Genomic DNA, 16704 nt, shown 5'->3' with positions numbered 1-16704 from the left:
AATGGCAGCTTCCAGCGCATCCAGCGTGTACCTTGGTACCAGGCTCTGACTCTCGCTGCTTCAGGACCAACATTTTATACTCCAGTGTTCCCATAGGTGCCCTTAGCCAGGTCACAGACTTCAAGGTCTGGTGTTACAACTCCTGCGCCGGCAGATTCACACAATTCAAAATGTGACCAGGTTTTTGCTCCCTTTGGCTACCTTTGTGTTCCATGTGCAGCCAGCCCCTGCTGCTGTTGGCACCTAAGCACGATGGGGTCATAGGATGGCTGTTCTTAGTTGTTAACTTGACTACATCTAGAATTAACTAAAACCCAAACTGCTGGGCACGCCCATAGGGTTTTCTTAATCATTTGAAGTGGGAAGGCCAACACCAACTTCTAATTTGGATCTTCTGAGGTGGAAAAATACACCTTTAATCCAGATCTTTTGAGGCTATAAGCCATTCTAATAATTAAATAGTTACACGCATTCTTATTCTCTCCACCCCCCCCCCACTGCTCCCCCTCCCACACACTCTAGGTTCTGTTCCTCTTGAGAGCCCTGACTAACGCAGATTTTGATACCAGATGCAGGTCCTAGAGCAACAGAAATATGAGATATATCAACTCTCTAGCACTCTGCCATCACTTAGTTTGAAAGGATCTTGAGTGTCTCTTCTCCAAAATATCACACTGGCTTACTTATTGATAACATTATGCTGACTGGACCAAGTGAACAGGAAATAGCAACCACTTTGGACTTGCTGGCAACCTGTACGTGTATCAGAGCCTGGGAAAGAAATACACCCAAAATTCAAGCTCCCTCTGTAAAATCCTTAGGGGTCCACTGGTGTGGGGCGTGCACTGGGCCCCTCCCACCACCAAGGAAGAAGAACAATGTTTAGTGGGCCTATTCAGACTGCAGAGACCGCACAGTCTTCAGGAGGATCTGTTGCTCTAGCCCATATACCAAGAGACTTGGAAAGCTGATGGCTTTAAGGAACAGGAGATGGGGCCTGTTGTGCAAGCAGGCCTAGTGGTACCTGACGTGTCAGTGGCAGAGAGGGATGCTTAGAGGTGAACCACAGAGGAGACCTTTGAGATTTTAGAGCAAGGTTCTACCATCATCTGCAGACAATTATTCTCCCTTTGAGAGACAGCTCAGTGGAAACTGAATATTTGACAATGGGCCAAGTTACCACCTGACCTGAGCTGCCCAGCATGAGCCGAGTGTTCTCTGACCCACTAAGTCATCAAGTAGGATGCGCACAGCACAACGCATTATCAGAAGTGGTTCAGATGTGATGGGGCCTGAGCAGGTCCCTGAAGGCACAACCAACTTATGTGAAGAAGTTGCCCAGATGCCCATGGTTTCTATTTCCATTACAGTGATGTCTGCTGTTCCCTATGGTCGGCTGACTGAGGAAGAGAAGACTAGGGCCTGCTTTACCAATGGCTCTGCACATTACACAGACATCGCCCAGAAGTGGACAGCTGCAGCATTACGATGATGCCTTTCGGGGACAACCCTGAAAAACACCCAGGAAGGCAGATCTTCACAGTGGGCAGAACTTCAGGAAGTACACGTGGACATGCAATTTGGTCAGAAGGATAAATAGCCAGATGTGCAACTGCTCACTGATTCATGGGCTGTAGCCAATGGACTGGCTCAATAGTCAGGGACATGGAAAGAGCATGATTGGAAAATTGGTGAGAAAGTCATCTGGGGAAGATGGGGACAGATATCTGCAAATGGGCAGAGGATGTGAAGACACCTGTGTCCCATGTAAATGCTCATCAAAAAGGGACTTCAGAATTAAGTAGACAGGATGGCCTGTTCTGTGGAGAGTCAGCTTCTTTCCCCAGCCATCCTTGTCAGTGACCATGGTGGCAGAGATGAGGTTTATGCATGGGCTTGACAACACTGATTGCCACTCACCAAGCTGCCCTGGCTACAGCTACTGCTGAGTGCAAGATCTGCCAAGTGTGGAAACCAACACTGAGCTCAGATGTGGCACTATTCCCCAGGGTGCCCAGCTAGCGACATGGTGGCAGGCTGACTACACTGGTCTGCTTCCTCTATGGAAAGGACCGTGCTTTGTCCCTTACTAGAGTAGACACTTGTTCTGGTTATGGATTTGCCTTTCCTGAACATGGGCTTACAGAACGCTGTATCCACTGTGACGGTACTCCACACAGCATTGCTTCTGACCAAGGAACTCGCCTCACAGCCGGGAAGTGTGCCAGTGGGCCCATGATCATGGAATCCACAGGTCTTACCATGTTCCCACTATCCTGAGGCAGGGAGCCTTACAGAAAGATGCAATAGCCTTTTGAAGACACAGTTACAGAGTCAATTAGGTGGTAGCAGCCTGGAGGGCCTAGGGCATGCTTCTCCAGAAAGCGGCATATGCTTTGAATCAGTCTAATATATATATGGTTTCTTCCACAGCCAAGATCCACAGATGTAGGAATCAAGAGGTGGAAAGGTAGCCGGGCGTGGTGGCGCACGCCTTTAATCCCAGCACTCGGGAGGCAGAGGCAGACGGATCGCTGTGAGTTCGAGGCCAGCCTGGTCTACAAAGTGAGTCCAGGATGGCCAAGGCTACACACAGAGAAACCCTGTCTCGAAAAAAAAAAAAAAAAAAAAAAAAAAAAGAGGTGGAAAGGGCAGTGGTTGCACTCACCATCACCCCCTAGTGATCCATTAGGGAAAGTTTTGCTCCCTGTTCCCGTGACCAGTTCTGCCAGGAGTCACAACAAACATTCCATGGAACTGGAAGCTCGGACTCACCCCCAGGCTACTTTGGTCTCCTGAAGCCCTTAAACTAATAGATGAAGAAAGGCTTAGCAGTGTTAGGAGGAGTGATTGATCCACATTGCCGAGGGGATACTGGATAGCTTCTCCACAATGGAGTTAAGAAAGATTATATCAGTGCAGGGCATGGCAGCACTCGGGGAGGCAGAGGCACACAGATCTCGGTGCCAGTCTGGTCTACAAAGCGAATCCAGGACAGCCAAGGCTGCACAGGGAACCCCTGTCTCGAAAACAAAACAAAACAAAAATTACATCTGGAGTACAGTAGATCCTTTAGGGTAGCACCATGGCCTGTGATTAATCAACAGGAAACTACAAGAAGCTAATCCAGGAAGGATGACAAAAGGCACACACCCTTCAGGAATGAAGGTATGAGTCACTTCTCTAGGAAAAGAACCAAGACCTGCCTAAGTGCTTGCTGGAGTTGGAGCAAATACAGAATGGCTAGTAGAGGAAGGTCATCATAAATACCAGCCTAGGCCACATGACCAGTTACAGAAACAAGGATTACAGTTGACACGACTGTTTCTGTCATACTTTGGTAAGAATGGATTTGTACAGATAATTGTGTTCTCTTTCCTTGATCTCTTTTTCATGTAATATGACATCAATTAAGAGAATATCAGTGGTTATAATATTTTAAGTTTGAGATAATAAAAGAATGTCACTCAAGGGACCCTGCTACCTAGTCTAAAATTTATAATGCATTTGTGGTTATATGAAGGTCATATCATGTTAGGCATAATTATGACCTGGCTAAATATGCAATGTTTGTGATTGTGCATGGGATAGCTATATTATATTAGGTGTAATTATGGCCTGGTTACTGTTTTCATTTGGAAATTAGGCATGGTATGAGGAGATATGATTGTGTGTCAAGGTGAAAAGGGGTTGACTTGTGATGGCTGTTCTTGGTTGTCAACTTAACTATCTATAACTGGGATTAACTAAAACCCAAGTTGGTATACCTGTGAGTGATTTTTCTCTCTTTTTTTCTTTTTTTTTCTTTTTTTTCTTTTTTTTTGAGGTGGGGGCGGCATGGTAAGACCAGATTTCTCTGTGTGGCCCTGGTTGTCCTGGAATTCACTCTGTAGTCCAGACTGCCTGGAACTCAGATTTCTGCCTGCCTCTGCCTTCTGAGTACTAAGATTAAGGTGTGTGCCACCACTCAGCAGATATTTTTTTCTTAACTCAATCATTTGAAATGGCAAGAGCCACCTTTAATCCAGATCTTTTGGAGTGGAAAGAGGCACCTTTAATCTGGCCCACACCTTCTGCTGTCAGCCTATGTAAGGACATGACAGAAGGAAGGTCTTGATCTCTGCCTGCTTGCTCTCACTTTCACTGGCAAATCCATTCCTTCACTAGCATAAAGCCTATTTCTTGGGGATTCTGATATATTCTAAAGGCCAGATAAAACTTTCAGCATCATAGGCTAAACAATTACTGGAGTCTTGGACCTTCCATTGGTAGACAACCACTGTTAGACTAGCTGGACCACAGCCTGTAAACCATTCTAGTAAATCCCGTGTGTGTGTGTGTGTGTGTGTGTGTGTGTGTGTGTGTGTGTGTGTGGTGTACACATATTCATTCTTTAAGTTCTGTTGGCTTAGAGAACCCTCACTAATACAGATCACCTCAATGATTTTACTTTACAATCAATACCAATTTCTACAAGTCCCCAAGGCTGAACTTCATGTAGATAGCGCTCCAGATTCAGGGGTGGGAGAACATCCAAGTGGAATCAGAAGGGGAAGTCAAAATTGAAAAACAAGTCCATTTCAACAGACATGCAAATCACTACAAAGTGACTCAAGACTATGATATAAATATCAACACAACTGATCAGCTCCCCTACAATGAAACCCAAAATCAGAGAGTGCTGAAATGTCTGAGAAAAAAATTCAGAGTCTCGGGTTTTTTGTTTTGTTTTGTTTTTTGTTTTTTAAAGTATTAATGATCAGGGTTGAAGGGATAGCTCAGGTGTTAAGAGTACTGGCTGCTCTTCCAGAGGATCCAGGTTCAATTCAAAACTGAAAAACAAGTCTGTTCCTATAGAAAATTGGCATTCAATCTCCAGCTCACAACCATTTTTAACTTCAGTCCTAGGGGATCCAAGACTCTCTGATGCACAGTGTACACATATACACACATAGGTAAAATATTCATAAACATGTATCATAAAATAAATAAAAAAGAAATTAATGATCATATATAAGATACAAAAGATACATAAAATTAAATATATATATAAGATCTTGACAATACAGGCAAAAGTTCAAAATATGGAGGGAAAAATTCACCCAGGAGATTGAAACACTGAAAAACAAACAAACAAACAAATTCCTGAAATGAAAGAAATGGTCAATTAAATAGAACCCACATCAGAAAGCATCAAATAAAGCCATACAGAGGAACAAATTTCAGATATGGAGGAAAAACTAGAGACATTAACACATACAGACATATAAAAGGAATATAAGGCTGAGCGTAGTGGTGCACACTTTTAATCCCAGCACTTGGGAGGCAGAGGCAGGCGGATCGTTGTGAATTCAAGGCCAGCCTGGTCTACAAAGTGAGTCTAGGACAGCCAAGGCTACACAGAGATACCCTGTCTTGAAAAAAAAAAAAAAAAAGGAAAATAAGTTAAGAAGCAGGAATATTTCTAAGAAGTCTGGGTTATCTTCAAAAGGCCAAACCTGAGAATTGATGGTATAGAAGGAACAGAGATAAAACCAAGTAGAATAAATAGATAGAATTGTTTAACAAAAATATATATCAGAAAAAGTCCTAACCCAGAGATTGAAATGGACTCCAAAACACCAAGAGACATACAGGACTCCAAATAGATATGACCAGAAAAGGAATTTTTCACGACATACCACAGTTAAGATGTTAAAAATACGAAGACCAACACTAGAAGGGGCATGAGAAAATGTCAACTCACATACAAAGCCCACAGCATCAGAATAACCTCAGACTTCCTTCAGCAATGGAAAAGCTAGAAAAACATGCAATGAAATATTTTAACCCTTGAAAATAAATAACCATGAGCCAAGACCACTATACTTATCAAAGTTATCTTTCAAAGTGGAAAATGTCACTTCTACAACAAGCCACTGACTGTAGCCTGAAGCGGTAAGCCTGGTAAACTCTTACTTCTCCTACCAAGTAAGAAGCTATGTTGGAGCCAGGCGTGCTAGTGTACATGTTTAATCCCAGCACTCAGGAGGCAGAGGCAGGTGGATTGATGTGAGTTCAAGGCCAGCCTGGTCTAGAGTAAGTCTAGGTCAGTCAAAGCTACACAGAGAAACCCTGTCTCAACCCTCCCCACAAAACAAAAACAAAAACAAAAACAAAAACAAAAACAACAAAAAACTATATTGGCTGTGATGGTTTATGACTTAAATCTCTGCACTTGGGAGATGCACAGATCTCTTGTGAGTTAAAGGCCAACCTGTCTCAAAAATAAACAACAACAAAACTCAAGGCATATAGGCAAACACTACTATATATGACTACCGTTTCACAGATAAAGAAACTGAGGCAGAATGTCTTATAACTTTACCAGTTCACATTGGAAGAGACAAGTTACCATAATTAGGATTTACATACACAGTGAACATATATGTATCATAGGTGTAACCTTGTAAGGTTTCAAGTCTCCCTTAGTCTTCTCCACTAAGAGCTGTGTGGTGGTTTGAATGAGAGTGGCATCAAAGGCTCATATACTTGAATGCTTGATCCTCAGCTGGCCGACCTGTTTGGGAAGGATTAGGAGGCGTGGTCTTGGTTGGAGAGTGTGTTTCTGGGGGTGGGCTCTGAGGTTCCAAGAGCCCATACTATCTCTGCCTCGTGCTAATATTGTGGCGTCTGCCTTCACTTACTCATATTCCCTACTCAATCATGATGCTGCACATTTATGTAAATTTCTTGTTAGCAGCCCAATTACAGCTCTGAGACCACCTTGTACTAGTGGCTAGTACAGTTCCTTCAGCTCCAACATATTCAACCACCACCAGTATGGACAAAGGGGGCTCGGGAAGATACTCAGTGAGGTGAATCCCACATTTTAGGGTTGTTTTTCAAATCTCAATACCACCATGTGTGATACATGGGCTTTTCCTGTACATTCTACACATGCACAGAAAGTTTGAGGCCAGCCTGGTCTACAAAGTGAATCCAGGATAGCCAAGGCTACACAGAGAAACCCTGTCTCAAAAAACCAAAAAAACAAAACAAAAAAAAAAACCAAAAGCAAAAAACAAACACAGAAACATCTTAACAAAACCCATTATCTTCTATAATTAATAACAACAAAGAATATACATAAGAAAAAAAGAAAAAGCAGGTCAAGACATAAATCTACAATAGCCTAAGACAAAGGTTTTGTTGTTGTTGTTGTTGTTGGTTTTGAGACAGGGTCTTGTCTTGCTCCTGGCTGACCTGGAACTCACTATGTAGGCCAGGCTAGCCTAGACATCACAGACAGCTGCCTGCCTCTGCCTCCCGAATGCTAAGATTAAAGGAGTATGCCTGGCATTTAAGGTAAAGTTTAGCTATAAGCCATGGTTTGTTATAATACAACTGGAGTTGCAGACCACAACATTTATAAACTTTCTTATGTAAGAAACTAATGAGTTGCTCTTCTTCTCGGTCCCATATTGAACTCCCATATTGGAAGAGGCGAGCCCAGTCTCAAAATGGAGGGCCATGATCCAAAGGAACCAGAACAGCTGAGGAAGCTGTTTGTTGGTGGTCTGAGCTTTGAAACCACAGATGATAGCTTAAGAGAACATTTTGATAAATGGGGCACACTTACACACTGTGTGGTAATGAGAGACCCCCCCAAAACAAAATGTTCCAGGGGCTTTGGTTTTGTGATCTGCTCGTGTGTTGAGGTGGATGCTGCAATGTGTGCTCAGCCACACAAGGTTGATGGGTGTGTGGTGGAACCAAAGAGAGATGTTTCTAGAGAGGATTCTGTAAAGCCTGGTGCCCATTTAACGCCGAAGAACACTTTTGTTGGTGGTATTAAAGAAGATACAGAAGACTGCAATCTGAGAAACTACTTTGAAAAGTATGGCGAGATTGAAACCACAGAAGTTACGGAAGGCAGGCAGAGTGGAAAATGGAGAGGATTTGCTTTTGTAACTTTTGATGATCATGACACAGTTGATAATACTGTTGTTCAGAAATACCACAATGTTAATGGGCATAACTGTAAAGTGAGAAAGGTTATTTCTAAACAAGAGATGCAGTCTGCTGGATCACAGAGAGGTTGTGGAGGTGGATCTGGCAACTTTATGAGTCACGGTGGAAACTTAGGTGGAAGAGGAGGCTATGGTGGTGGAGGTGGTGGCAGCAGAGGTAGTTACGGAGGCGGTGATGGTGGATATAATGGATCTGGAAGCGACGGTGCCAACTGTGGGTGTGGTCCTGGTTACAGTGGTAGAGGAGGCTATGGTGTGGTGGACCAGGATATGGAAACCAAGGTGGTGGATATGGTGGAGGAGGAGCATGTGATGGTTACAATGAAGGAGGAAATTTTGGTGGAGGTGTGGGAGACTACGACTTTGGAAATTATAGTAGACAACAGCAATCAAATTATGGACCCATGAAGGAGGGGGCAGTTTTAGTGGAAGAAGCTCAGGCTGTCCCCATGGTGGTGGCTATGGACCTGGTGGGGAAGTGGTAGATATGGTAGCAGAAGGTTTATAAACAGCAGAAAAGGGCGACAGTTCTTAGCAGGAGAGCGAGGAGTTGTCAGGAAAGCTGCAGGTTACTTTGAGACAGCCGTCCCACATGCATTAGAGGAAATGTAAAAATCTGCCACAGAACAAACCATGATCCACAGTCAGGGGTCGCTGTAGCTACACAGGAAACCCTTCTTGTCCAGGACTGTCCTAGCCACAGTTTGCAGCAAGTGCAGCTGTTGAAGAACGCAATGTAGTGTCAATTAGATGGACTTTTATCCGTTGTAGCTTTGCCTCTGTCTTTTCATTACATCAGGTATGTTGCCATGTAAAATATGGTAGTGGTACCAGGAATAAAAAAATTAAGGAATTTTTAACTTTTCAGTATTTGTGTAGTTCAGTTTTTCTTTATTTTAGTACAGAAACTTTAACAAAATGCAGTTTTGAAGGTGTTTCCTTGTAAGGTAGCAAGTAAAGATCATTGTTAATGACTATTTTGCATGAATTTTGCTAAAGTTAGCTGTAAAGAAACACCTACTGACCTGCAACTGAAGGGGAATCTAGTCTCCGCATTTCCAGAACCCTGATGAACGGGCCCTGCCATGGGGAGCGAACAGACATGTGTATGTTTGCATGGTGTTTTAGATCATTAGGGCTGGGTAATAAAAAAAAATAGGTTATTTGTGAATTTAATAGCATTAAGATTACCTTCAAGTGAAAAATATCTCAAAAGTTCAAAAAGAAAAAAAAAAAGAAGAAACTAATGAGTCAGTTTTTAAAACCATTTCCAGAATGTTACAATGTAATTACAAAATAACAGAGGTTAATTTTAAGACATGAAGTCTTTCAAAATAAAATGTCTGTTGTCAGTTTTTCAAAAAAGTTTTACAATTTAAAAGGAAATAAAAAAAATACCCACAATGCACTAATACACTAGTTACTAGGATTACCAATACTTTTGTTTTGGGAACCTTCTAGCTAACAAATGTTAAAAGCTGCTGTGTTCACTCTCTCCATTTCTAGAAACTGATTATCAGTACAAGTCCTTTTTCTTTCTTTTCTTTCTTTTTTTTTTTCCTTTCTTTTTGAGACAGGGTTTCTCTGTGTAGAGTAGCTGTTCTGAACTCCCTTTGTAGACCAGGCTGTCCTGAAACTCACAGTGATCTGCCTGTTTCTGCCTCCCAAGTGCTGGGATTAAAGGTGTGCACCACCATGCCCGGCTGTGTGTTTGTGTTTGTGTGTGTGTGTGTGCGCGCACGCGCGCGCGCGCGCACGTGCATGCGTATCCTTTTCTAATAGTATTTTCTTTCTTTTCCTATCTTCCCATGATGATTTCAGTCATGGTTTTGCTGTAAAATTGTTGCAATCATGCCGTGCATTGCTCTAACCTACTCTTTAGTATGTGAAACAGTAAAATTTTAGACTGGGCCTTGCCCTGAGAGACTTTTACATATGTGACAGGAGAGTAACGACTGGGAAAAAGATACAGTAGCAGCAGGGAAAGTTGGGAGTGGTGGCGTTCAAGGCCAGCCTGGTCTACAGAGCGAGTCCAGGACAGTCAAGGGTACACAGAGAAACCCTGTCCTGAAAAACCAAAAAAAAAAAAAGAAAGAAAGAGCACTAGGAAGGAGCCAGTTTGCAGAGAGGAAGCCTGGAAGCCCTCCCCTCTCTGGGTACCATCTGATGACCAAAACGCACAAAACACAACCCATAAAATACCAACAGGATCTGGGCAGAGGGGAGTTATGAAATACTGTGTGACTGGCTTTGGAGAACTTTCCTCAGCATCAGCCCACTTCCATTATTTTAGAGATAAGCTTTATTCTTCTTCCATTCTCGGGGATGTGCTCTCTTTTCTTAATGAGCTGTTTCAATTTCTATTCCACGCTGAACTTAAAAGGAGTGGCTTTTTTCCATCTCTACTTCTTGGGGCTACCAGGATTTTCATCTTCCTTGTACTATGCTTTTCTCTTACTTTTTTCTTTTCAATACTCATTTATTATTTATAGTGTTCTGCATGCATGTACACCTGCACACCAGAAGAGAGCACCAGATATCACTATAGATGGTTATGAGCCACTGTGGTTGCTGGGAATTGAACTCAGGACCTTTGAAGAACAGCCAGTGCTCTTAACCTCTGAGCCATTTCTCTAACTCCTTTCTCTTAAACTTTAATAAACGTGTTCTCAAATTACCTTCCATTTCTAATTTTTTTAATTAACGAAACTAAAAGCCCAAAAAGGAAAATTCAGTTTCCCTAACAACACCTGGTTAGCTCCACACACTTCACAGTTGGTCCAGTACCATGGAAGTTGCCCAAACTGATAAAAATGACTCATCCCTGAAGAGAAAACAGGTGCCACTCTATGGATTTCAGCAAAGGGCTGCATGAAAGTCCTACCCAGGAGACCAGGTCAAGACTGAGGAGGGTTTAGCTCCTTCATCTGAGTCCTGAAGAAGTCAGCGTGCATAACTACGATGGCCACAGCCTCGACCCATCACCAGGGACCTCATGTAGGCCTCAAGATGGACAGTCCCTCCTGCTCAACAGCCTGCCCAACTGCTGACTTCCACCATCTGCCCATCCCGGTGCCCAGATTCCTCTCACTGTTAGGGCTGGACTCAACTCTACAGCAGCAGCTTCTTCTCTGCGGCTGGTTTGGGTCCATCATCTTAACAATATGGACTCACCTGCGCTTCTATCAGCTTATTTTTGAAACCTCCAGGAAGCCTGCAGCAGCCTTCTGTGTGTATTCCGTCATATGTAGATACGTGTATGTACTTACTGTATGACGTGTTAGATGACAGACCCTCTCTACCTGCCTTTGTCTTCTGTCTATCAGGCCAGACCTCTTGCCCTATGCCTGTCGAAAGAGCTGGTAGGGCCCTGCTAGGCTGGCTAGAGCCCCGCCCTAGCAAGTGTTAAGATCATAGCTCTATCTAGTGTTTGGCTCCTTGCCAAGAGGCTAAGCTATACAGCAAGGTGGTGAGAAACTCCCATCCCTCCTGCCTCCCTCAACAAAAAGCTGTAAATCACAGCTGCTGAGGGAGTGTGAGGGCTTTCCTTTCCTTCTTAATACACATGGCAGCTGTCTCTCCTACTGCAACTCCTTTCTAGACTCGAAGGCTTGCTCTTTCCTCTCAGATCTCTCTCCCCCTCCCTTCCTCCCTCCAAGGACCCATCATGGTGTATCTGGTAGAACGTTCAATGTCTCCTAATTGCTGCTCACGTAAAGGTGTGGCACGTGGCTCCTACACCACGGCTGTAGAAGCACTGCTCACTTGTGCGTGTTCTCTCTCTCCTAATAAAGCTCAATCTGTAGAGTAACTTCACATCAGCTCCTTCCCGAGCCCTGCATTTTGTATTCTAACAGTGACCTGTAATGAGAGGTAATATTAGTAACAACTGGATTAAGATGGGAGAGATGCCTTAGAGATTAGGAACTCCGCTCTTGCAGAGGACCTTAGTTTGGCTACCAGCTCCCACCCCGGGAGACTTACAACTGTTTGTACTAGGAATTTCAAGCATTTTGACTATTATCTCTAAGAGTATAAGGGGTAGCTGGGTGGTGGTACACACCTTTAATCTCAGCACTCTGGGAGGCAGAGACAAACAGGTCTCTGTGAGTTCGAGGCCTGCCCAGTCTACACAGAGAAACTCTGTCTTATGGGGAAAAGAGAGTATAAAGGATTCAATGCACACACACACACACACACACACACACACACACACACACACACACACGGTGCACATGAACTCAACTTTATTTATACATAAATTAATCAATCTTAAAAAAAAAAAAAAAAAAAAAGAACCCGTGTTTACCTCAGCCAGATTATCAAGGAAAGAGAAATTATCTGTAAAAGTGCTGCCAGTGAAATGGCAGTACCTTGGAGATTTATTTATCCAATAGATAAATTCTGCCGTGGTGGAAAGACACAGTATGTTTGGGACATGATGTACTTATGAATAGGCAGAATGGCTGTGCCGTAAGACCATGCTGACGAGTTATGAAGCAGCATTAGCTGTCTTAGAGGACCAATCTTAATCCTTAGAATCAGAAAACACAGGATCCTCAATGTTCCAAGGAAAAGTTGATAACAACTGATTTATCTTGAATGCTCATAAAACACATAAAAAGGATCTGTGTCCTGTGCAAAGACCGATAACAAACCTATGTGGCCATGCCTCTCCGCAGAGAACAAAGGAGCCACGACCCCCTGGAGCAAATGCACCAAGACCGAACTCTCAAGAAAACAGCATTAGTTTGCAGCTAAAAAACAGACCAGACACCAAAACACCAGAGACTGGACCATGGTTCACTGACAAGGATGGACAAGAAACGAAGCTACACTCAGGAGACAGAGGCAGGTGGATCAATCGATATGCGTTTGAGGCCAGCCTAGTCTACAAAGCAGCGAGTCCAGGACAGCCAAGGCTACACAAAGAAATCCTGTCTCAAAAAAAAAAAAAAAAAAAGATAGAGCTAGAGACTAGGAGGAAGGCACAGCCACATGAAGAGAGAACAGAAGAAGGGGCTGGAGAGATGGGTGGTACCACAGTTAAGTGCATATACCACTCTTGCAGTGAACCCTTGTGGTTCCTAGCATCCCACAATTACCTGTGGTTCAAGCTCTAGGTGATCTGACGCCCTCTTCTGGACTCCCAGAGCACTGTTGCTCACATGCACATACACAGATACACGTGTATATATACTTAAAAATATAAAAATTAAAACAAAAAATTTCAAAAAGAACAAAGATTTAAAACAGACAGTTGACCCATTACAGAGGCAAAACACAAAAACATTAAATTCCTGACAGATGGTGGGGGAAAAAAAACATGTACATACACCTGAGAACAAGTAACTGGAGATCAGGCAGAGACAGAAGAGAGGAAAGTGGAGCAGGCCTCCTACAGGAGAAAATATTAAAACCAAATACTTTATGAAATTTTTTTTCAGTAAATTAAAAGCCTCTTCTTTTTCTTATGCTTGTCCTTGTTGGGTAAAATATGAATCATAAGAACAAAAATGTTCCTTAAATTACAGGAATGTATTGAAGAAATAAACTCACCTTTAATTAGGATAAGGTCATAATGAGAAGGGCTGAAAATAAAATTTACAGCACCAAGTGTCGCAATTCTAACCAACAAATGAATTTTTTTTTCTTTTCTTTTCTTTTTTTTTCTTTTCTTTTCTTTTCTTTTTTTTTCCCTGGTTTCTCCGACACAGGGTTTCTCTATATAGCCTTGTCTGTCCTGGACTCGATCCGTAGGGCAGTCTGGCCTCAAACTCAGAGTCTCTCCTACCTCTGCCTCCTGAGTGCTGGGATTAAAGGTGTGTGCCACCACTGCCACCTGACTCTAAATTCTATTTAATTTGCAAACAGACACATTAGTGACCTTAAAGACGGACTTTCACTTTTACCTACACAAATGTGTTTCCTTTTTCTTTTGTACGCCGCCCCCCCCCCCAACACACTTAATGAGAAGGGTATGAAGGTAACGTCAGAGCAACAGGCAGATTAGGGAGTCGTATTGGCCGTGCCTTCCGGGGTGCTCATGTTACTGGAAGGACAACAGATACATCACCAGCAGTGAAAGCCACAACTGAATACTGGACAAGAAAACAAAAAGACCAATATGGGAAAGAATGAAGATTACTTTTTTTTCCCCTTCCAAATTTTATAGGGCAGGGTCTTATTTAGCCTGGACTGGCCTCCAGCTAATTACAACGCGGAAGGTGACTTTAAATCCTGATTCTCCTATCTCTGCCTTCCAAGTGCTAAGATCATTGGTGTGTGTCACTGCATCTGGCTTTAGACACTGTTGTTGATTCTGGAGAACATAAGGAAGAACAGCAAGTATACTGAAGTTCTATTTATAAAGATGAAATTCTTCGCCCACCTAGCCCCACTTTGTGTAGCCCTGGCTGTCCTGGAGCTCACTCTGTAGATCACACTGGCCTTGAAATCAGATCCATCTGCCTCTGCCTCTTGAATGTCGAGATTAAAGGTGTGGGTCACTGTACTCAGCTCAATTCTTATTTATAACACCCCCAACCAAATATGATTATCAGATCTTTAATACTAAAAACTTGTTCAGGAAAAGAATGTCTTCAGTTAACAAAGAAAAACAGAACTTCCCACAAAAAGGTGTGGATTATAAACAATTGCCTTCTTCACTAGTGTGTACTGCTCTTCAGCGATGATTCAATGGGCGCCAATCTCCCTGGGGGGGGCATCAATGTCCCAATGAACGGTTCTATTTCACCTCCTACTGATGTGCTTTCCATACCCACAGACAGAACTGATCAGAAGTACATCACTAGCCACTATAGTCGTGGGAGATAACTCAAACATCATTCACCAAGTGGACGGGTTAACACAGATGTCTAGAAACAAATGTAGGAATGGCTAGAATCTTGTCACTCATTTCTAGAATGATCTTTCAAACTGCTCAAAAGCTATAAGAGGGTTGGAGTTGCTTCCTGAAACCACCTTTCTTCAGCTCTTTATCATATTTCAAATATTTTTATGAGTCAATGGGCAATCCAGTCCATGTGCAGACATCCAACATACTATGTCCAGCATGAAGAAACTTCCTGAAAGAATAAGCCTGGTCTGCTGGTCTCTATGAGGGCATGCTGCAACTAGGAATATCATTCATATTCAAAGATGGTATGGAAGCCAATCATGCTGTTTTCAAGGCAAGATTCCTTAAAAGAAGAAAAGTTAAAAATCAACCAGGTTAAAAACCCAAAATTCTTAACACAGTGCAAATTCTCACACAAAATGGTATTTTAGTTAGAAGTGAAAAATAAGTAGTATTAATAAGAAATTTTAATTTTTCACTTCAACTTTAAAATACAATCTTTAGAAAAAGTATCACAGGTCATATAATAACAATACTACAAGCAATTTCTTGAAATTAATTTTAAAAAGTAGCAGATAAAGCTACCTGGACATTGAAATGACTAACTTTTCGATTTTTATCTGCCCTAGGTTCACTAACCGACTCAGTGCATCAGAATCTCTTACACTAAGAGCCACACAGAAAAGAGCCTGAAATTCAGACTAACGTGCCAAGGGGATAAACATTCCTTTTGAGTGTGTGCCTGGTACCTCCAGAAATCAAAGAGCATTGTGTGTGAGGTGCACTGCAAATGGAGCTAATCGATGACAACTGTGAGCTGCCACATGGGTGCCGGGAGTCAAACCCAGGGTTCTCTTAACCTCTGAGCCATCTCTCCAGCCCCTTGACAAACATTTTAATATAGATTATTTCAACTCAACCTGTCCAAGTTAGTGTCTAAAATATCTAGATAGAACATGAGCTGTGAGGCCAAATGTCTAAGTGACGTCTATACAGGACACCTTAAGTATTTCACAGCAGCTCATGCCACTTCTAAAGCAGTCATTAGATAAATGACACACGTGACCGTGAAAACGACCTCTAGCACAGGATACTTTACCTTTATACAGCAGTCCAGCCTGACTGCTAATCAGATCGTTGGCCCAGCTTCATTTAAAGAGACATCTTGGTTCCTGGATAGTGGTCAGGGTCAGGTGATGTGCAATCCCCTACTGGGGCATCAATTAACGTTCAAAGACTGCTGATGCCCGGTGCCCCCAAAACAACACTATCAAGTGCTGACAAAAAGGGTAAGCATCTAGGTTTTGGGAGAATATGATTTTTCTTTATTTTGCTGGATTTGTTTGTTAGTCTTGTTCCACCATTTGAGCGGGGGAGGGAGATGGGCAGTGATGGTGCACACCTTTAATGCCAGCACTAGGTTGGGAGGGGGCAGGTGGATCTGAGTTTGAGGCCAACCTGGTCTACACAGAGAAACCCTATCTCAACCCCCCATCCTCAAAGTACTTGGTCAGAAGAGGACTTCTGACCTTTTCTAATTGAGTGTTGTCTATTGCTCAATACAAGCTGAAAAAGTGGGATCAAAATTCCATCAGAGGGCAGCTAACCTGCGGATGACGTCAGTGCTATCCACACCACAGTACGTTCCCACAATGATTTAAATCTAGCCAGTGCTTAAGAAAAGACGCCAGGAAACTGTCACGTGTCACTCAGCATTACTTTATTTGGCAAAAGTATTCTAACACTGAAGTAGGAACTTCCGAGCCACCGTCCTGGTAAATCATTACCAGGAATCCAACAGCCAAGAGCAAAATCTTCCTCAGCTGTGAGTCA

The 16704-nt window shown here is 42.8% G+C and overlaps 1 protein-coding gene and 1 pseudogene across 1 annotated transcript; both read left to right on the top strand.

The window, feature by feature from the left end:
• Nucleotides 1–1048: 1048 nt before the first annotated feature.
• On the top strand, nucleotides 1049–2474 carry LOC127209819 (uncharacterized; annotated as a pseudogene).
• A 4947-nt stretch (nucleotides 2475–7421) lies between these two features.
• Nucleotides 7422–8497, top strand: LOC127210083 (heterogeneous nuclear ribonucleoprotein A3-like). Its single transcript, XM_051169778.1, has 2 exons — nucleotides 7422–8217; nucleotides 8343–8497. Exons 1-2 carry the CDS (start codon nucleotides 7503–7505, stop codon nucleotides 8495–8497), a joined length of 870 nt encoding a protein of 289 aa, XP_051025735.1. The 5' UTR covers nucleotides 7422–7502.
• The last annotated feature ends 8207 nt before the right edge of the window (nucleotides 8498–16704 follow it).

The sequence above is a fragment of the Acomys russatus genome, chromosome 27 (genome assembly GCF_903995435.1).
Source record: "Acomys russatus chromosome 27, mAcoRus1.1, whole genome shotgun sequence".
NCBI classification, from domain to species: Eukaryota; Metazoa; Chordata; class Mammalia; order Rodentia; family Muridae; genus Acomys; species Acomys russatus.
This window is presented reverse-complemented; position numbering and strand designations above follow the sequence as displayed.